Consider the following 23,464-nt stretch of genomic DNA (forward strand, 5'->3'; position numbering starts at 1 on the left):
GCAGGTGTTCTGTCAGACGGTTGTGGCGAGCGTTCTCTTTTATGCGGTGGTGTGCTGGGGAGGCAGCATAAAGAAGAGGAACGCCTCATGCCTGAGGAAGGCAGGCTCTATTGTAGGCATGGAGCTGGACAGTTTGACATCTGTGGCAGAGCGACGGGTGCTGAGCAGGCTCCTGTCAATCATGGAGAATCCACTGCATTCTGCAAGATGGTGAGCCACTCAAGGGTAACTCGAGTCATTGGAAGAGAAGTTGGTCATTCCAAGAAAGTAATTTCTCAAATATTGAAGATTTACATTGAAATAAAGTCATTCAAGTCCTAAAAAAAGTCAGGTCCTCTACCTAAGATGCGTGCAGGAGAAAACAGGATAATATAGAAACTCTCAGTGGACGATTGGTTCAATTCAGTGCTGAACAAAGTAAGAATTTGTCTCGATACACAGTGTCTCATCTTGGGAGTGAAGGCCCACTCTCAGTGACCAAGCCTGTCATCAGTGAGAAGAATTAAAAAACTGGACTAGCCTTAAGAGCATGTTGTGTGAACAGAGGAGAACTGGTTAACAGGAATTAAATAACTTTATGGACGTGCGGGTGCTCAAAAAGCCAATCGAGCCCATACGTAGTTTCTTACAGACGCTGACGGCGATTCAGAAGATCGTCGGGGAACTGGGAGAGACGGCCGCAGTGCCCATCCGGAAACTGGATGAATTCCTGCAGCGTATAGGACGACAACCTCCTGTCTTATACGATTTGGCGGTACAGGTGGGTAATGCCGGTACCGTACATTATAAAGGGACGCACTGTGATCCGGGCCTACGATAAATAAGTAGCGGGTGCCAAGTCACTGTGAACCCAGCAAGGGAATGTGGTACGATGACAGAAGAGGCGGTGGAAGCGCCGATCGAACCAGAGCAACTGAAAAGTGCTGTCTCTCGGAGCGATGCGGTGCTGAAGACGCCGCCTCTGGTTACCGTATTTTTTACACCATAAGACGCACTTTTTTTTCCCCAAAAGAAGGTTGGAAATGTCTGTGCGTCTTATGGAGCGAATATTGCGTCACAGACCATGATGTGTATTACCTGACAAAAGTCGACATCCAGGGGTAGAGGGCGACAAAACTCACTGTTACGTTACAGGCATTCCGTCTGTGCTTGGAGGAATGTTAGACTCATTGACTCGGCATCTAATCCTTGTGTGTGCGTGAGTTGCGAAATGTAAACAAATATAAACAAAGGCAAGATAGCATCTACATCTCATGAGGGAGCAAAGCGAGTGCAGAAAACAAAATACTCAGCAGACGATGTTTTGCGCATTATCACTGAGTCGACTCTGGACTCGACAGACTACCAGCCGCTGGACTACTTCAGGCTGTTCTTTCCTGAAGCTGCCTTTCAGCTACTGTCAGACGAGACAAACAGGTATGCAGAGCAATTTTTTGAATCGAGGGCTGTGCTTGCACCGCATTCTCATTTTTCAAACTGGAAACCCACAACAAAACATGAGATGAAGGGCTTTGTGGCATTACAAATATAGATGGGACTAGACTGGCGATATAACTTCAGGGAGCATTGGTCCAAACGTGCTTTGTCCCCTGGTGGCTTTGGACAGGTTATGTCGTGTGATGATAGGTACGTGATGCTGCAAAGTGATTGTGAGCAACTGAGCTTCATAAATTCTGACACTAGCGATGAGGAGTTCTTGGGGTTTCCATAAAACTAGAAGAGTGCTTGAACCTTAAAGTCTCTCCTTATTTGTTAATGACAGTGATGATGTTTCTTAATACCGCTGTTGAATTTACATGGTTGAAATATTATTCTGCTATATTTTATTAAACATATTAGTGCACCATTTGGTTCAGAATATTTTTTTTCTTGTTTTCCTCCTCTAAACCTAGGTGCGTCTAATGGTGCAAAAAATACGGTAGTTTAAAGTCAAAGGTTGTGCAGACAGTGAAAGGACTCTCTTTCTCTAATAGAGAGACCCAAACTGTACACAAGCCCCAGATTAAACAGGAGATCCCTAAAATAAGTTGGAAAATGTAAGAGCGGCCGATAGACCCATCTCAGTGGAGAGAAGGATGGAGCCAGAAGTACCGAGGTGCTTCCAGTCTCGCAGGGGGAGAATATCTAGGGGACCACAGCTCTGCTACGAATGCTGCAGGCCGGGCCATCTATGGTGAAGATGTCCTCGGATTTTGCTAGATTAGAATCGGTTATTAACGAATAGATAGATAGATAGATAGATAGATAGATAGATAGATAGATAGATAGATAGATAGATAGATAGATAGATAGATAGATAGATAGATAGATAGATAGATAGATAGATAGATAGATAGATAGATACTTTATTAATCCTCAAGGGGAAATTCACATACTCCAGCAGCAGCTTATTGATAAAGAACAATATTAAATTAAAGAGTAATAAAAATGCAGGTATAACAGACAGTAACTTTGTACAATGTTAACATTGATGATACTGTTTAGTAGATGCAGTGGATTCTCCATGATTGGCAGGAGCCTGCTCAGCACCTGTCGCTCTCAATGTTAGTTTCTGTTATCAAGGCAAGTTTAATTTAGTTGGTTCAGATGGAAAGCATTATGTTCAGCATCGTGTTAGGGAAACACTGAACCCAAAGTGTGTGATGAAATCAGTAAAGTTTGGAGAAGGAAGCGTCATGGTTTGGAGGATGTTCTCTGCAGCAGGAGCCGTGATTCTCACACAACTACATGGTAAGGTGAATGCTAATGTGTATCAGAACCTCCTTCAGCAAAATGCAGTTCCACCCCAGTGGCCATAACCCCATCAAACAGCCATGTTTGTGCATTACAATGAGGTAATTGTTAGAAGTGGAGAATATAGAAGTGATGAAATGGCCATCCCAGAGTACTGATCTGAATCTGACGAGAATCTCTGGCAACAAAGGTATTGCAAAGAAACCCGCTACCATTACCGAATTGTGGAAGAAACCGGAAGATGAGTGGAACAAAATCAAGCTTGAGCAGCGCAATATGTCAGTCACGTCCTGTGGGCACAGATGTGCCAAAGTCATTGAAAGCAAAGGGTCTCCACACATCCTACAAAATCTGGAAAGATGTAATTGTCAAAAAGGGTTGACCAAATTAATTTTCAGGATTCGTTTGCAATACAGTTGTAATCGTTCTCTTAATTTTGATCACTGTAGTTTTCCAAAATTAAATGTTTTTTGTTGAATGACTTTTTTTTTGCCTTGGGTTTTTTTTTTAAACATTCTAGTAGAGTAGTAATCAGACTTACAACTTTGAGCAGTGGCAGTCATCAATATTTGAAAGAAACAATATCTCATAAATTGTTCTCTAATTTTAATCAGTAGCGCAGAGCATCATTGGACTTGTTGTGAGTAGGAAGGAAGGAAGGAGTTCAAGGTAAAATATTTGATTGGCCCAATGTGATGGCATATGGGTGTGGGCATGGGAATGACCTACAATACTTTGGCATCCTATCCAGGACAGGTTCTTGCCATGTGCTTATTGTAGCTAGGTAATGAATGCTGTGGCCCACTCTGACCCTGAACTAGAATGAGATGATTCAGAAAATAGATGAATGGTATGATGGAATCATGTGTTTGCACTTCATGCAATCTGCTAAATGAAACCTATCCATCCTTTTTTTTACCACTTATCTAGGTTCAGGTTTGGGGTGGGGGGGACATTAGCAGTCTCAGCAATGATGTTAAGACATCCCTTTTCACGACTACCTCTTCCAGCTCTTCTGGGAGGACACTGAGACATTCCAAGACCAACTGTCCTAGCTCTGCCCTGGAGTCTCCCCCCAGCTTGACATGCCTGAAACACCTCAGCAGGGAAGCACCTAAGAGGCCACCTCATCAGATGTCCGAACCACCTCAACTGGCTACTTTTGAAGCGGAGGAGCAGTGGTTGCACTTCAGGCAGCTCCATAATGTCTTTGCTCCTCATTCTCCATCCTGTGAAGGAAGCTCATTTCTGCCCCTTGTATCTGGTTTTCTATCACTACCTGAAGCTTATGGCCAGATCAACCAATAAATCAAGAGTTTTGCCTTTCAGCTCAGCTCTCTCTGCACCACAACTAAGTCATACATTGTCTACACAATTGCTAACGTTACTCCGACCCACCAGTCGATCTCTTGCTCCTTTCTTCCTTCACTCATGAACAAGACCCCAAGGTAATAAAACTCCTCTGCCGGAGGTAGAACCTCGTCCCTAACCTGAAGTGGGCACTACACCCTTAATAGGCTGAGAACAATGACTTCAGCATTAGAGGCCACAGTGTGTAACAGGACCAGTAGAATGAAGAAGAAAGCTTAAATAAATTCTAGGCTATATAGTGGGGAAAGCTTTGGAATAAAAAAATAAATAAATAAATCTTAAATTTAAAATTCTTAATTTTTAAAATTCTTAAACTTCTTTAGATACAATCCAGAAAAAAATGAATATGAAATATAGCTGAATCCCTAGATAAACGAAGAAACATTAATGTCTCCAGTCTCTGGAAAAGACATTATGGTGCCTTACTTCAAGGTATTCAGTAATCTCAAAGTCGTCAACCTGGTAATTCTAGTAAAATGACTTAATCAAAATAGCAAAATAAAACTGAAGGGCAATATTATAAAATAAGAAGTGAACTAAAAACAGAACTCAAAAAACACTTCCTAATTATCAGCTAACCAAATGGATCTGATGGCCTACATAAAATCCTAATGCTAAAACGTAATTTCAAATTCTTCAGATGATTCTCTTTGATAAGAAAACCAGCCGAATAGCAATGAACAGTTGCCTTTTAGGAGACATAATTTAAAAATATTAGAGAATCACCACTAAAATTGTAAACAGAAATCAAAGCTGCCATCAGTTGTAAAGAAAATTCCCAGTGGACTAAAACAGCGTGAAGGAAAATGTTATCTGTGGTTAGCAGTACTACTCAAATAAGCACAAATTATTGTAAATACTGGGAATGTAAGAAACAGAAACTCTAAAACGCGTATAACCACCCCCCACCATTTACAGTTTTATACTGGAGCCATAACTACAAAACCACAAAGCCACAGGGGACCATTGTAGGTTTCCAATCAATCTGGGAGAAGAACAGGACCATCTGGAGGGAAAGAAAAACAAAAAAACACGCAGATGCAGGGAGAAATTGCAGACAACACTCAGAGCAGGGCTTTCTAACTCCGGTCCTGGGGCTTCAGTTGTAAAACTTTGTATGGATTCAATTGTGAAAATAAGCACACACGAAAAAAAAAGAAAGAAATGAAAAACAAATCAGGTTTATAAAACCTTGTATAAATCACAATCACCCTGTACATGTGCGGTCGTGAACAAGCCTAAATGCTAATCACCCTCATACATACTGTATGGGATTGTGATGCTGCAAAAATTTCACTTAAGAAATATAGTAAAAGTTAGATCCGTTATAACTTTTCAAGATGATGAAAAATTACTTCATGCTTTTGTTTTCAGTCGGCAGGATTACTGTAACGCACCCAAAAAAGACATCAATCGATTGCAACTCATGCAGAATGCAACTGGCAGAATCTTAACCCTTTAACCGCCAACTCCCTAAATATTCCCCACGCCGGACAAAATCTGAACAATTTTCGTTTTTTTACTTTTTTACATTTATTCAAGCAGTATTTACCACTAAATGTTGTGCAAGTTCTAGAAATGGGCAAACGCATAATAAAACACAAAAATGTACATTTTCTCAGGCTTCTGGATTTAGTGTCTACTACAAAACGGAACAGTCAAAACAAGCGGTCACAGTTTGGATCCTTCTTATCTGGCTCATTGCTGTTGTCATTCAAATGAAAGAATTTCAGCAGCAAAGAGAATCGGTTACGTTTCATGATAGCTGCAAAAATAGGTGTTGCATACATAGGATCTGTAGACCAGTACACCTCAATATCTGGTTTTCTGATTATTCCCATCAACATCAAAATCCCAATGAATTTTTTCATTTCATTTTCATCAGTGTCTACCCAAGCACGAACACGGGAATGTGGAGGTAAATTGTGATTTTTCTCAATAAACTGTGCTGCATACAGATTTGTTTGATGAACAAAATGTCTGATCAAGTCAGGTGACACAAACAGCTCATAAAATTACTCAGCAGTGTAATTATTTACATCAACAGTAAATCCACACGTTGCCTCAAGCAGATGCAGAAATGGTAGTTCACCACGGGCAGCAGTCCAGTTGAGATGTTGGGGATACACCCACTCATCGCCATCATCCGATGCGTCGTCATTCACAATATCATGCAGCGCACGTTGCTGATCATCATTGTCGCTAAAATCTTCTTCAGAACTGCTAAAATCGTGATCAGAATTATTGTCCAAAATCGCCTGCAAAACCTCACTTGAAGTCAGTTTACGTTTCGCCATATTCACAACTTTCACTTCCGAATCACATCACGTAACCAGCAAAGAAAAATTTTCCGGCCAATACAACCACAGAGTTGTTGAAATACAATGTAGTAATAATACCCACGCCAAACCATCAGTTATACTACGCGCCAGGCATTCACATAACCATAGGCAAATGTGCCGGATAATTCCGGCAGTATGGCGTCAGCCATAACATTACGATGCTGGATATATCCGGCACAGGGCGATTAAGAGGTTAACTAGGAAAAGAAAATCTGAGCACATCACCCCAGTTCTGATGTCACTACACTGGTTACCCGTGTCATTTAGAATTAACTTTAAAATACTGCTTATGGTTTACAAAGCTTTAAATAATCTCGCTCTGTCCTATATTTCAGAATGCCTTTCACCTTATACTCCAAATCGTAACCTTAGATCAGGGGTCCTCAATCACAGTCCTGGAGGGCCGCAGTGGCTGCAGGTTTTTGTTCTAACCCAGTTGCTTAATTAGAATGCAATTCTTGCCAATAATTTCATTTCATGGCTTGTTAGAGTTTTAACTCTGCCATGTCAGCTCATTCTCATATCCTAGATTTTCTTCCCCTTTATAAGGATATCATCGAAATGATTTGAAGGCTAAAATGGAGGAGTAATTCTCAGTCCTTCACTTTTTTCTCTTCACTTTCCTTCCAAGTATTTACTTAAACCTAACAGTGCATGATAAATACACACAGAGGTGTAAATGGTGTCACACACAAGCGTGTAGGGAGTAGCTGAACGGCTCAACGAAGCGTGATACCTCACAGGGAATAGGTTTGGAACAGAGCGCTAACTCCTCTCTCTTTTGTTTAGCAGGAAAACTGAAGAACAAACAAGCCCATAAGAAGTCACGCACTCGAGGTCCCTTCCGTGTTTACAAGCGCGCCCCCGTCCCAGTCTGATGACATCACTTCCAGTTCCATGCTCCTACATCACCCAGACGTCCCTTGGATTTTTCCCATCAACCTTTGTACTTCCTGTCTGTCCATTATATAAATCCACTTGTTATACCAACATGTCATCCTGGCTGTATTCTTTATGTATACGAAAGTCTTGATAAGATGAGCGGACCTCACACTATACAGGGCAGGAAAAACCCCAAACCTTTGTAAGACTGCTGTCTCTTTCTTTCTATCGTTCACAATGGTAACAAGCTAAATGGAGAAATGCTGGTCTCTTTTGTCATTTGCATGTTATTACTAATTAGGAGCAATTAAAAACCAAGAATACAGCTGTTTAAGACTGAAATAAGAAATAAGGGTTCAAAATCGACCTGGGTTCACTTCCTGGGTCCTCCCTGCATGGAGTTTGCATGTTCTCCCCGTGTCTGCATGGGTTTCCTCCAGGTTTTCCAGTTTCCTCCCACAGTCCAAAGACATGCAGGTTAGGTGCATTGGTGATTCTAAATTGTCCCTAGCGTGTGTGTGCTTGGTGTGTGTGTGTGTGTGTGCGCACTGCAGTGGGCTGGCACCATGCCCGGGGTTTGTTTCCTGCCTTGCGCCCTGTGTTGGCTGGGATTGGCTCCTGGAGACCCCCATGACCCTGTACTTAGGATATAGCGGGTTGGATAATGGATGGATGGATGGTTCAAAATCTTAACGAGCGAGACAGCTAAAGTGAAGCAGAAGTGTCACTTGAGCAATAAGGGCTTCTTATTAAGCCATTGGGTTGGAGCAAAAACCTGCAGCCACTGCGGCCCTCCAGAACCGTGATTGAGGACCCCTGCCTTAGATCTTCAAATGAATGTCTGCTTATAATTCTACTGTAAGAGCTAAGCTTAAAAGAAGCGGTGAGGCGGCCATCTGCTGCTATGCACCTAAAATCTGGAATAGCTTATCGATAGAAATTCGCCAGCCTAATACGGTGGAGCACTTTAAAAACATGGTTTTCTCATAGCTTCATTTTAGTTTAACCATGATATTCTGTATATGCATTTAATTATCATTTTTGTTTGTGGCTCCGAAATCCGTACTAACCCCTACTTTCTCTGCTGTTCTTTTTCCATTTTTCTGTGTGGGCGATCTGCGCCACCACCACCCGATCAAAGCACTGTGCAGTCCCTACATTGATAGATTGAAGGCCAGAGGTCGACATGACCATCATCGTCTAATTCTTCCATGTGGAGTCTGAAAACTATGAGGACTGACTGAGAACATTTATGTTAGGTAGACTTCCCAGTGGGAGCTGGATGGTCTTATGGCCTAGAACCCCTGCAGATTTTGTTTTTTCCTTGTTTTTTTCTGCTCTCCCTGGCCATCGGACCTTACTTTTATTTCTGTGTTAATTAATGTTGCCTAATTTTATTTTTATATTTTTGTTTTTCTTCATCCTGTAAAGCACTTTGAGCTACATCATTTGTATGAAAACATGTTATAGAAATAAATGTTGTTGTTGTTCTTGTTGTTCCTTGGCTGGTAGAACAGCCTTCCTCCTGGCATGTTGAGACCCCATCACCTACATTCAAGAGCTCTGCAACTGAGCACAGAAGATTATGCGCAGTACTATACCGCCTCTCTTCTGTATTCTAGGTGTCCAGGAAAGGTGTAGGCGCCAGTAAGCACTATCACCTGGCTCACATGTAGTGACTGTACAGACTGCATCTCTGTTGTCAGTCATTAGCACTAAAACATAAGTAACATGATAGTTAGAATTTGATACTAACCCTCACCTGCTCTGTTTCTCTTCTCGGTACTCAAATGTGGCACTTGGTGCCACGGCCCACCTGCCAAGTTGTTTTGCCTGCCTAAGGTAAAGTCATCCCTGATGGAGGATCACAGGAATCTTGAGAAAGAGGGGTCCTTTCATCGGATAGGCTGACCCAACACTGTTTCAGCCGTGGAATGGCCAAATGGGGGAGGCAGCTTGATGGATGAGGTCTCCAGGAGTCTAAAATTATCCAAATCTTATTATGTGATATCATCTACTGTTAAATTCTGCTCCGTACTTCTAAAAAATGTTTATTTTTTATTGAGGATTTGTTCTGTTCTGTGTATTGTATTGTATTGACCCCCTTCTTTTGACACCCACTGCACTCCCAACCTACCTGGAAAGGGGTCTCTCTTTGAACTGCCTTTCCCAAGGGTTTCTTCCATTTTTTCCTACAATGTTTCTTTGGGAGATTTTCCTTGTCTTCTTAGAGAGTCAAGGCTGGGGGGCTGTCAAGAGGCAGGGCCTGTTAAAGCCCATTGCGGCACTTCTTGTGTGATTTTGGGCTATACAAAAATAAACTGTATTGTATTGTATTGTAGTGACACAATTGCTGACACAACAAATAGTGCAGAACATATAAAAAACTGAGGTCTGCAAAAGCAAGTCTGACTCAAAATAAATGAATCACGGGTTGACCGAGGCCACAGAGATGTGTTGATTGTCAGCCTCATCTTGGCATCACATATGACTTGTGCATTAATATAAAGTAACAGCTGTAAATGCCATGGAGGAAAGATGGGCATCCTGACCAGGATGGATGAAAAATTCTTAACCAGCCAGGAGGCCATAATGAGTGGACTTGGTAAACGTGCATGCCAGGCGCAATTCATTCCCCCATACAAAAGGTGGCAGTGTTCCTCAAGGCTCAACCTGATTAGGACACTCTCAAGGTGTAATGGGAATTGGAGTCAGGAAATTCAACCAGGGGAGGACTGCCCTGGTTTCCACACAGTGTGGTGTGACCCGAAGCCTGTAGCCTCAATTGACTGAATGAAAATCAGAAGGCAGAGGGCGACTCACTACTCAAAGAGGAAGGACAAGATTTGTATTTGCATATTGTAGCTGGTACTTGTATAAAAAGGTGTTGGAGTTGAATTAAAATCTTTAATTTGAATCCAGAATCATGTTGGGTGATATTGTGTCTATGGTTTGGCACTCAGTGGTGCCCCATTGTTGTTATACAGCTTACAGTTAACAAAAGCAGCTTCACTTCTCACCCTCATTGCCATATGAGTGCAGTAAAGTTATGTTAGGAGAGCTGGCCACTGCTGCAAATTGCCCTTTTATGTTGTCAAAAAGTTTTATGTACAGTATGTCCATACACACATACAGAAACAAGATGTAGTCCTTCTCATTCACCTAATGGCTTCCGGAACAGCGGGCATGATGGAGTAAAGCTTCACAGAGAGATTCCTGACCTGTCGGCCAGTTACCTGACAAGTGACAGCAGGTACTTGATATAAACTGACGAAAATACAGAAACAATTCTTCAGTGAAACTGTGCAGCATTGACCTATTTAAAAGGAACTAAAATTCAGTCTGTATCACATTGAACACTTATGAGGTTTAATAAGTTTGTCACGTTAACACACATTATAACTCTCAGTCATATGAATTATTATAATATAATCATAATAATACGTGCAAGTATGCTTTTAGCTGGTTTGGCTGTATTTCCCTACTTGATCGAGGGTGCCGCCATTTTCCAGTTTCTGCAAAATGTTGTGCGTTATGTTCATGGGTTAGAGCAGCCGTAAATATACACAAGTTCCTCCATCAAGTTTTCATTTATAAATGCGTGAGAAGTTGCATTGCATTTCGAGACTCTTTTTGTCTGTATGCAAGCTTTATAAATGAGGCCCCTGCAGCTCTTCTCTGCCTGCAGCCTTTCATTCTAACCCTTTTCTTAATTAGTGACCAGTTTTTGCTGCTAATTAACTTCTTTTCCCTTCATTTTAATCGACTTGTTTTTTTTAAGAGTCAGTCCTCTGAATTTCTTTATGTTTTTTTCTTAAATGGCACCCAAACAGAAATGAGAGGTGAAGCGAGCCAACAGATGACCAGCGAAGTCGGGGCCTCAAATTCCAACCAATTTCACTGCCACCATTTTCTTAATTAGAGGTCAACTCTTATTGTTTTATTCTATGGCTTGTTGCTGCTCTTATTTTGCAACCCACAGACATTTCCAAAACTGTTGACTTTCATTTTTTAAGAACACCATCAAAATGTTTTGAGGACCTGAGCAGATCAACATTACTGAGACCTTCACCTTTCTTCATTTTCAGATATTTTATGATGGACACAGCTTAGTGCAGTGCTTCCCAACCTCTCCCAAACCATGGCACCTTTAGTGAAATCTTTTCAGCTAACGGCACCCCTTCACTCTGATATGTAACTACTCAAATTAACAATTTAATCTTAACTCATCAGATGAGTAGAATGAGATTCCTATTTTTATAAGGCGTACCAACTACACATTTTTGCATTTACGAAGGTAACAAAAATAAATTGCCAGTAAACCAGTCTCAAATAAAAACGTTGCAATTTGCTTGGAACCATGGCCTCATTTGCAAGGATACCACCACACAACAAACATCGCAGGTGCTGAATACCTTTTTTGTCAACAAATGTAAACCCATAATTCAAGTAACTGTCCTGATAGTATCGTGTTTTCGTTTTTGCAACTTTACTGCTCCCCGCATTATCATTTTCATTGAGGTCGTTGATGATGCTGTTGTTTTTACGTTTACGACTTTCACTACAGTCGGCCATTTTCGGCGCAAAAAAAAAAACAGACAACAGGAAGCAACGTCACTTATCCTGTGGCAAGTAAGTAAATTAGAGCTAATATTTATTAATTCGTCAGACTGCAGTTGAAATAGGATGCACGCTGGACTGTATTAAAGCACACAGGTAGCATGACTTTAGTCTTAAGGTGTAACTGGTATTATTATTATCAGTTCAAATCAATTTTTTTTATGTTCTGACACCTGGAAATGGCACCCTTAGTCCGTGCTCACGGCATACCAGGGTGCCGCGGCACACGGGTTGGGAAGCACTGGCTTAGTGGGTCATGTGTTGTCTCATTTTGGATCTCTTCTTCTTCTAGTTCTTCTTTCGGCTGCTCCTGTTAGGGGTCACCACAGTGGATCATCTTTTTCCATATCATTTTGGATCTCATTATTGAGGAAATAACATAAAGACAAATAATTAAGGAAAAAAACAAATAGGGCGGCACGGTGGCGCAGTGGGTAGCGCTGCTGCCTCGCAGTTGGGAGACCTGGGGACCTGGGTTCTCTTCCCAGGTCCTCCCTGCGTGGAGTTTGCATGTTCTCCCCGTGTCTGTGTGGGTTTCCTCCCACAGTCCAAAGACATGCAGGTTAGGTAGATTGGCGATTCTAAATTGGCCCTAGTGTGTGCTTGGTGTGTGGGTGTGTTTGTGTGTGTCCTGCGGTGGGTTGGCACCCTGCCCGGGATTGGTTCCTGCCTTGTGCCCTGTGTTGGCTGGGATTGGCTACGCAGACCCCCGTGACCCTGTGTTCGGATTCAGCGGGTTTGACAATGGATGGATGGATGGATGGATGGATGGATGGATGGATGGAAAAAAACAAATAATTAAGGGGCCTGAGTCTTAAATAACAAGTCAATTCACATGAAGGCAAAAGAGTTAATTTGTAGTAAAAACTTGTCACTAATTAAGAAAATGGTAAGAACGAAAACCTGCAGCCATAATAGCACTCCAGAACCTGAGTTGGAGACCCCGACCTAGAAACTGACCAGGTGCAGCTTTCAAACCCACCATGCCTGACTAGTGTCATAGCTGTGCTAAGCAATGCAACACTAGTCTCCAACAACACATACTCTCTAACAATATGTTAAGAATTACTGCATATACTGTCCATATACAGTGGACTCAGAAAGTATTCAGAAACATGTCACTTTCTGCACATTTCATTGTGTTGTAGATTTAATCTGAAATGGGTAAATTTGTCATTTTTTCCATGAATCTATGCTCAATTACTCATAATGATAAAGTGAAAGCGTGTTTACAGAAAGGTTTGCAAATTTATTAAAAATCCAAAACTGAAATCTCTCATTAATGTAATTCGGTATTCAGTCCCTTTCCTGACGCACTCCAAATTGTGCTCAAGTGCACCCTGTTTACTTTAATTCTGCTCCAGTACTTGATTGCAGTCCAGCTTGATTGGACAAGTGTATTTAATGTCACGCAATTCACACTGCATGTCATAACAATGACCAAGTCATGAAGTCCAAGGATCTCCCTGTAGACCTCAGACTGTAGTGAGTCATAGATCAGAACAAGCGGATAAAACCATTTCTAAAGCTTTGAGTGATCCCAGGAGCACAGTGGCCTCAACAATTGTGATAGACTCATCAACTCTAAAGTACCTCAAATGAACTGCAAGGGACTGTGGGTTGACATCTGCCATTTTGAAGCTGAGGTGATGGGCAGGTGGCTCCACCTCTCTTGGGAAACCACCCACAAAACACAAGGAATGCAATCGAAGGCATACATACATGGACAGAATCGAATACCAAGAATAATGCAAATAAACAGAAATAAAATTAATACAAACAAAAGAATCGAAAATCAACATAGATTTGAACACCAGCCAGGGAGGAACCCTGGCTGAAATATACTAAGAGGTCAAGAACAAGCCTTGACAACCCAAGTCATTGCAACACATTTTCTTGTATACAGCACTATAGTTTCCTGAACAAAAATGAGAAGATTTGTATCAGAAATGTTTTCTATCAATAAGCTAAAGCAGCGTTTCGCAACCTTTAAGCATTTGCGACCAGAGTTTTCATAACAGTTTTAATTGCGCCACCCTAACATTTTTTTGAAAGGAGCCCACTAATACCAATTTGTTCTTTTTTAATTAATGAAATATCATAAATGCATATTTTATTATACCTACTTAACTTTTATCAACATTTATCTAACTCTATATTTATTTTTCTAGTATCACAATGTAGTTTAAGTTAATTTGTTTTGGTTTCAATAGATGTATTTTTCATATTTTCGATTCATTTTTTCACATCTTCGCGCCCCCCTTTTTGTTACTTTGTGCCCCCCTAGAGCGGCCCGCCCCAGTTTGAGAGCCATTGACCTAAAGTAAAGATGTGCATCATTTTGAGATTTAAGCTCAGATTTATCATTTTCATTACCAGTGACATTTCCATACCACTTTGCCTAGCAGTGTTTCAGATGGCAACATGTTCATACAATACAATACAATACAGTTTATTTTTGTATAGCCCAAAATCACACAGGAAGTGCCGCAATGGGCTTTAACAGGCCCTGCCTCTTGACAGCCCCCCCAGCCTTGACTCTCTAAGAAGACGAGGAAAAACTCCCAAAAAAACCTTGTAGGGAAAAATGGAAGAAACCTTGGGAAAGGCAGTTCAAAGAGAGACCCCTTTCCAGGTAGGTTGGGCGTGCAGTGGGTGTCAAAAGAAGGGGGTCAATACAATACAATGCAGTGCACAGAACAGAACAATTTCTCAATATAGTAAGAAATAAAAAATATAAATTTTAGAAGTACAGAGCAGAATTTAACAGTAGATGATATATCCCATAATAAGATTTGGATTTGTGTAGAGTCCTGGAGACCTCATCCATCAAGCTGCCTCCCCCATTTGGCCATTCCACGGCTGAAACAGTGCTGGGCCAGCCAATCCGATGAAAGGACCCCTCTTTCCCCCTATTCCTGCGATCCTCCATCTGGGATGACTTTTACTTAGGCAGGCAAAACAACTTGGCAGGTGGGCCGTGGCACCAAGTGCCACATTTGAGTTCATGGTGGCATAGTCAGCCTAGATATTTCCCAGTAACTTCCACCAAATACTCCTGAAGAATTTGCAAATGTGGGCTGGAGCTACTAAAGAATCACTCCAGTATGTCTTGGGTTTGCTCCTACATCTTCTCCCAGTTGGTCATGCATATTAAGTCTACAATGGCAGGCGCCCTGCAGCATTCTAATTACATGAACAAACCACAAGTTCCTCTGGATCTGAAGAATTTGAAGCAAAAGTTTTTATTTGAGGTCTTCACATATTGCTGAACTTTCCCCTGCCAAGGACAGCAAGCCCAGGAACCTCATTCACTTCATTGAGCCCAGGAACCTCATTGTGGCTGCTTGCAAAGACAATCTCATTCATCAGATCTTCACTGTCATGGCTTATCCAGGCTTCCTCTTCTGGCTGGGGTTCACATTCATGTTTTATGTGGTCTTTGTTCACTTCTGGTTCTTTGGTATGTATTAATTTTGTGTTTGTATTTATTGGCCATTACGAGGTTTTGATGCTTCGGCTATGTTCTATCTATTTTGTGGGTGATCCTCCAGTGAGCGGGGCCACCTACCAATCACTGCCAGGACCTGCCATTCTCCCCATAAATTGGAGGGTCTCCCATAGTTCCAAGCAGTTCATTTTAAATACGCTAGGGAGTTTTGATGAGTTCTGTATTTTTGTTGTGCCTTGGGCGTATTGTGATTTATTGGAGTTTTTTGACATTTTGCTCTGTTTTTGTTTTTTGACATTCCGTTCTTGAACTTTGCTTGCATTGGATTGTCTTTCAGTTTTAGGCAACTTCTTTATGCCTCTTGTGTTCACTGAAAACCTCACATGGAGCATTTTTGTGGAAACAAAACCTTCTTACTTTTATAAAGTTTCTATGTTTGCCTGCTTTTCTAACTGGGGTTTGGCAGTATAGCACACTCCAATGGGAAAAGGTGCAACTTTTTGGGACTCCTAAAGTATCAACTACCCAGAGATTCTAATTGTGGGTGATGAGGAGGATTTGGACTGAACTGAAATTTAAAACTTAGCTCCAAAATCACTACCGTGGTTGAGTACCAGTTTCATAAAACTACTGCCTACTCAGCCAGTTCTTTGGTCAATTTTACACTCACCTAGAAAATAACAATCTATTTTTGCAGTATTTTCTTTGTTGAGTCTGTTGACAATTCTGTGCTTTCACTTAGTCCAAAAAGCAGTTTATAAATACACAAATGAATGTTCTACAGTGAGTATCTGTTATTCTCTAGCAGTGTGGGTGTTTCTATATATACTACGGATGGAGAGTTAGAAATAAATATCCATCTTCTACAATGCCCTTTGAATTCTGAAAGTTTGTTATTTTCTCTCACTGAATTTGACATTTTATTGTATGGTTATATGATGTATAGTGCCTATAAGATATTAAGGTATGGGGTACCTTACAAATGAGTACTCATAATGTACTCTGTAATTATTTCAGTGATTAACCCTAATAAATGATAAAAAATATAATGTATGCAATATCACAAAAAATTGAATATAATTAAATGAAACCATTTCACTTAATTACAATAGCACTACAATTGCACTATAGTCAGGATTTCTTATTAAGACCTCTGAACAAAAAACCTGCAACATCACTATGTAATCAATAAACAATCATTCAAAAATTAATAATCTTTTTTTTTTTCATTTTCTACTCCTGCATCAACAATTTTGACAATATTCCCAGCTGGCAAGGTGTTTCCAGGGCAAGTGCATCACCAGTATGACACCAGGCAGGGGAGATTCTCATCAGTATCTTCTACCAGAGCGACAGAGCAACACAATTCAATGAGAGAGCACCTCAACATGTTAATGTTAGTGGACTGGAGCAGCTGGGGTGGTAAACCCTACTCTCAAGAATAGTGTCCCATAAGTAAAAACACCAGAAACACAATGTGACTTACGTATCATTTCCCAGTCTGTTCCTTCTTTAGAAGAAGTCACTCAGAGCCATTTCAGCTTTCAGGCTCATCTTCCTCCCTACCCTGGTGGTAACAGTTTGTCATCTCATAACAGGTTTGTAAGTGGAAATAAAATGGATTCGATTGTGGTCTGATCTGCCCAAAGGTACCACAGGTTTACACCTAAAAAGCACCTTCAACATTTGAATAGAGTAGGACCATTTGTTGTTACCTCGAGTGGAACATGACACATACTGATCGACGTTTTTCATCATCCCTTTTAAAGTCACCACATATTATAAGTGCAGGATCAGAATGATTCAATATTACAGTGTTGGTAATAGAGTGAATCATTTCCGTTTCTGGGTCTAACTTTGCAGAGGGATAAGAACGTTAGAACAATCTGTACGAGAACAGGCCATTCAGCCCAACAAAACTCACCTGTCCAATCCACTTAATGCTTCTAAAATAATATCAAGTCGGGTTTTGAAGGTCCCTAAAAGTCTTATTGACTACCATACTATTTGATCATTTATTCCAAGTGCCTATAGTTCATTGTGTAAAGAAAAACTTCCTAATATTTGTACAAAATTCATCCTTAACAATTTTCCAAATGGCCTTATAACCACAAAAAAATATGCCCACGGCCATAAGCAACTATTGAAATTGGTGATGTCACAGACAAATCCTTATTTTTATATAATCACAAGAAATTATCAATAAAACCAGATATAATATATCGAAAGTAAATCTAATCAAATAAACACCGCAAACTGACCTGGTCCTGTTGGCTTGATTGGGCGATGATCTCCAACACGCATTACAATGGTTTGCAACCAAATGTGAAGCCACAGGAATGAGGATAAGCACCTTGAAATCTGAGACTGTGGTCCACAGTAGGAAAAAAGTGGACTGTTCTTTTCTAGTGGGAGGTGAGTTATTGCTTCAAGTAGAGGAGTTTAAGTATCTCGGGGTCTTGTTCACAAGTGAGGGGAAAAGGAATGATGAAATCAACAGATGGATCAGAGCGGCGAGTGCAATTATGTGGTTGCTACACTGATTCATAGAGGTGAAGATGGAGCTGAGCCAGAAGGCAAAGCTCTCAGTTTACCTCTTAACCTACGTTCCTACCCTTACTTATGATCATGAGCTTTGGGTAATGACTGAAAGGACAGGATCGCGGGAACAAGTGGCTGAAATGAGCCGAGCTCTTTCTTAGAGATAGGGTGAGAAGCACAGGTCATCAGGAAGGCTCTGTGCAGAGCTAATGATCCTCCACATCGAGAGGAGCCAATTAAGGTGGTTTGCACATCTGGTACCAGTATCTCCTGGAAGACTCTCTGTGGGGGTTTTACTAGCATGACCAGCTGGGAGGAGACCTTAAGGGAGACTCAGAGCTTGCTCGGAAGACTAAATCTCCTGGATGGCCTAGGAAGGTGTTGGAATTCCATAGTATGAGTTGGCAAGTGTGGCTTCACTGGTAAGACTGTTGCCCCTGAGACCTGCTCTAGGATAAGCACTGGAAAATGACTGAATGTCAAAACAGTTCAACTGGAAGCTGAGTTCTAATATGAATGCTGTGTTTTTGAATCAGAACTCCTGCATCAAATTATTGTAGTTTGATGAAATTGTGTAAAGGAAAAGAACAGAAGGTAAAAATATGTTAATTATGATGGGACCTCTTTGTGTTGTAAATATTCAATCCATGGTTATCTTTTTGTTATCTAAATTGCCTTTCCCAAAATTCCTTCCATTTTTTTTTCCTTACAAGGATATTTTGGGAATTTTTTCTTGTCTTCTTAGGGAGTCAAGACTAGAGGGCTGTCAGTATTAACAGGCCCCTTAAAGAACCATTGAGGCATTCCTTGTGAGATTTTGGATTATGCAAGAAATACATTGTTATTATTATTGCTGTCCTATCCAAATAAATAGTCATCTAAGGTCGAATAATCCTTGAAATCTTTACTTTTACAATTTTTATGGAACATTTAGGAATACAAACCTTACATTTACTGGGAGAACAGGAAGATATTGATGGATTTGGCAGTCTGCTGTAATATGCAGCTGTTTGCCATGGCCTGAGGGCCTCTGTTAAAGCTCAGACAAAAAGAGTAAATTTATCTCACCCCTCACTCACTGCTTCTGGCCCATTTTCCACCCACTAGAGAGCTGTAATCTTTCTTGCAGTTAGCAAAGCTAGTTTATTTCTGGCAGACAGACACTTCCAGTGCCTATAAAAAGTATTCGCCCCTTGGAAGTTTGCACATTTTATTGAATTATACAACACGGTGGATGTAATTTGTTTTTTTTTTTTTACATTCATTAACAGAGGAAGACTCTTTAAAGTCAAAACGGAAACAGATCTCTGCAAAGTGGGCAAAATTAATTGCAATTATAAAACACAAAATAACTGATTGCTTAAGTATTTACATCCTTTTAGTCTGTATTCAGTAGATGGCAGCCATGACTCTGCACACAGGTCTCTCTCTCTCTTCTGGTCGGTTCTCCATTCTTCTTTTGCAAAACTTCTGAAGATCCGTCAAGTGTCCATGGTGATCATGGGTTGAATAGCCTCTTTTAAGTCCAGCCATAAATTCTTAATTCTTTCTGCCATAATACCCCTTTGACCCTTTACAGGAAATAAAATGGATGAAGGGATGATTCAACGGAAACAAAGGAAAAGCAGACTTACTTTGCAATTGGATTCACGCTGGCTTCCACAATTGTTAAACATTTGCAGCATTTAATGTTGTCTGGAAACTCTTGAATACCTGCATAAAAAAAGAAAAAATAACTGAATAAATGTCTTGGAACATGAGTGCATGTTAGAGGGTCACCTTCTGGGCTCATCAGAGGTAAGCACTACCACTCCAGGACACAGAGTGGCACTGTCACTGATTGTAGATGCCCCAGTGGAAGAATTCCGCCTAGCACAGAGTTCTTACATGACCAGGATGCCATAATGGAAGGGTGGTCTAAATAGGGGAAATACCCAGTCAGGGTACCTTATGATCCCCTTCCTATGTTGGATGCCCATAGATTACAAGAACTGGCAGGAGAGGATGGCAGGGAGTAGTTCATCCTCAACTTTAATAAGTGGCAGTGTCCTTCATACAGAGTCTAACTTTGTACACTTGCAGGGCTGTATGGGAGTTGGAGTCCAGAGGAGTAGCCCCTTAGGGATCCCTGTTGGATGATAGAGGGCACTGCTGGTGGAGGATCTCCTTGGATTTCCAATAACCTGGAAGTGCTTCCAACTGCCATGTCACATCATTGAAAGAGACCACACTGCCTTGTTCAGGTGAGTCGGGGATGGTAGCAGAGACGGACAACACTCAACTGGAGGAGAAGCAGTGCGATGGAGAGAGAGAGAAGAAGAAGAAACACTTGCCTATTGGTGATACAAGATATTTTGTAATAAAACCCCTTTATTTGAACCCGAGACTGTGTTTTGTGTATTCGTATTTGGGGTTTGAGGCTCTGTGGCACCCACTAGCTTTCACAATATCTGCAGTACATGCACTATGACATCGTACAAGTGTATGTTTTCTTTCTGGTAGTTAACAAAGGGAGAGGCTGTAGTGTTAATAATCAGAAAAAACATTGTTTTATTTATATTCAAGGTCAGAAGCATATTTTCCTTGTATGACTATTCTTATTTACTACTTGTTGTATGTAAATGCTTTTTTGAAAAAAAAAAATCAAGTTAAGACAATGTTCAGACAAAATATTATTGCATTCTGCACTCTGTTTCTAACCGGTAGGCATCTCAGTTAATTATTGTTGTCATGAAACGATCATATTATCATCCATCATATTGCTAAATAAAATAATCTTTAATTGCCACATTCTGAAAACATCTCACTGAGGTGTTAATTTTCACACCCTTATTAACTTCTTTCCTCAAACCAAGCTACCACAAAACGGAGCTCAGCCTTTCAGCTCAGCCTTTCTCACTCTTCTGAGGACTTGTGTTGCTCCCGGTGGAAGCTAATTGAGTTTTGTGGTACAGGCCCTCTGGATCGGATGGCTCTCTCCTTGTATGGTGCAGAACTCTTCTAATCTATTCTGCTTTCAGACAATCAATTCTGGCTGAAATGCACCACCAGTCTACTCACTATTCCAATCATCATTATACATTGATAACTCATCATGGACCTCTAGCCCTAGGTCTGTTAATATTCACATATACTGTAAAGCAAACTTAAAAGCTTAGTCTTCTACCTTATCATTCTAATTAAGTATCATTTTAATGATAGTTTATAGCGTGTAATGACTGAGCTGATTGTGCTGTGCTATACAAGACAACAGAGAAAAATAATGAGGTTGATTAGGAGAAAGATTCAGTCTAATGAAAGCAAGGGTCAAAACCAGGAGATCAAGACCATGCACAAGCAAGACAAAAATACAAAGCAAAAGGAAGGTAACAGTCTAATACCAGTTGCTCAACAAGAAGAAGGATTTAAGAAAATGAAGAGCAAGAAGGTACTGTTATGATCATGACCTCCATGACTCCTCCCCTAACTATAGTGTCATACCAGCCTTCCAGAAGTGGTTGATATTTTTCACTGAGTGTTCACTGAGTACCCATAATACTTGATTTCACAATGGATGAACAAGTACAGTCACGTGAGGCAAAGATTCACACCGCCTGAAGACGGTGATTAGTTTATTTTATTGTGGGGACCCCAGGAACACACCTAGCCTTAATATGGCATGCACACATTCACACACAGAGACACTGTTAGTGGCACAATGATTAGATAAACAACAATGAAATGTATTGATCAATTAATGAAAAAAGAACACACAGTATAAAAAAATCCACATACACAAAGGCCCTCCCCAGCTCCCCAATGGTGATAATAAATTACTAACTAAACTAATTACTAACTAATTAAACACTAACAACTAACAGCAACATTCAAAACAGTCCACTACAGCAGGGGCAATCGTGATGGATGTGTGAATGAAAATCCCCGTGAACAGCTTTCTGAAAGCAATGTAAAGTTTTGTCCTACCAGGCACCTGATGCAGTGTGGGGCTTGAGGTGACAAAGGCGCTTCCAATTAGTTCGAAATCACATGGACAGGCAGGCTCAGGCCAGCACATACATACAGACAGAAACCAAGGTGGTCAAGTTGTAATCCAGTTGTGTGTTTGAGGCATATTAATATTAACAAACAGACGGATGATTGCTATCCTCACTGCATCTTTAGATTCCTTTTTAAAGGGCCCGTCTGCTCTATCTTCTTCCCAGTAACCCCTGTGCCCTTTGAAGCTGACCAATAGCATTATACTGTGTCACAGATGACTGCGGTCATTACCTGGCCGGGATGCCTGGAGGAACCGGAAAGGGACATTAACAGCTTCCGGGGCACAAGGGGGCAGCCGCCCTGGATAAAAAGAGGACCACGGGAAAAGGACAAAGATGATTTGACCTATTGGGAACCGTGGCCACCGCCAGGGGGTGCTTTAAGCCTCAGGAGACCCGGATGTGATTACTTCTGCCATACTTGGCAAGATGGCGGAGGGATCGGCCAGGGACGCCCGGAGTGCTTCCGGTTCAAAGGGCAGCACTTCCGCCACACCAGGAAGTGCTGCCGGATGGACATCATCAGCCACCTGGAGCACATCTGGGCAGGAATAAAAGGGGCCGCCTCCTTACAGTCAGTGAGCCAGAGTCGGGAGTGGGAGAAGGACGAAGCTTCCAGGAGGAGAGGAAAGGCAGCCAAGGACTGAGAAAGACTTGATTTTGGGGTGATTACTGCATTGTGTGCTGTGTGGAACTGTGTTTATTTAATGTTTAATAAACGTGTGGCTTTTATAAAGATGTGGTCTCCGACTGGTGGTGTCCGGGAAAGTCTCACAACTGCCGGGGCCACTGGGTGATGTAGGACATTTTAAGTAAAGCTGCTACAAACAGAAGGACCAGATTAAGTCTCTTCTACTGGATTAATATCAATAGATAAATACTGTGGCCACTAGGAAGCATAGCAGAGCCCCAAACTCTTGACATTAATTATTTTATAACAAATACCTTGCACAGACTTCTTATTTATTTTTTTAATAACAAGGAAATGGACAATTGTCTCTTTCTTTTTAGTCCCTCATCTCCTCCTAGGTGAGCTTTGTCATCCTTTTCCTGACTCCAACTCACCTGAGTAGGCCAGAGCTCCTGTTTTAATCCTAGAACCGGGAGTACTTTGGGTACCAGAACTCTGCACCCAGGAAGCTCTTCTGGTGCTATGACAGAGAGTCACAAAGGATGAATGTCCCGAAAACAGTTCCATAATTGCTCACTTGGGGTGGAATTACTGTCTAACCCCGGTTAGATACACTATAAGGGTAAACACAGGGTCTATGTAAACTACAAATTTTATTTTCACATAATGCTACATTACACTATGAAGCACCAAAGGGCACAATGGCATAGGATTGCCAGGAAATGCAATCCCAGGTGAAGAAACTCAAAACACAGTATCCAAAGTGAAGCAAAAAAACAGAGCATAGATACAAAATATTCAGAAATCACAAAACGCAGGAGAAACACAAGTAAGCTCAGCAAAACTCCTAAGCGCA

At 41.1% G+C, this 23,464-nt stretch overlaps 1 protein-coding gene across 4 annotated transcripts in view; it reads right to left on the minus strand.

Moving 5' to 3' along the window:
• The window catches only part of lrrc7 (leucine rich repeat containing 7), a 542,484-nt gene that overhangs the window by 252,378 nt on the left and 266,642 nt on the right, over positions 1 to 23,464 (minus strand). For all 4 annotated transcript variants that reach the window (XM_051932508.1, XM_051932506.1, XM_051932505.1 and 1 more), the window contains exon 5: positions 19,575 to 19,653. In XM_051932508.1, the coding sequence (XP_051788468.1) occupies positions 19,575 to 19,653 (79 nt within the window). The remainder of the gene's footprint in view (positions 1 to 19,574; positions 19,654 to 23,464) is intronic.

This window comes from Erpetoichthys calabaricus, chromosome 10 (genome assembly GCF_900747795.2).
Source record: "Erpetoichthys calabaricus chromosome 10, fErpCal1.3, whole genome shotgun sequence".
Classification (NCBI taxonomy): domain Eukaryota; kingdom Metazoa; phylum Chordata; class Cladistia; order Polypteriformes; family Polypteridae; genus Erpetoichthys; species Erpetoichthys calabaricus.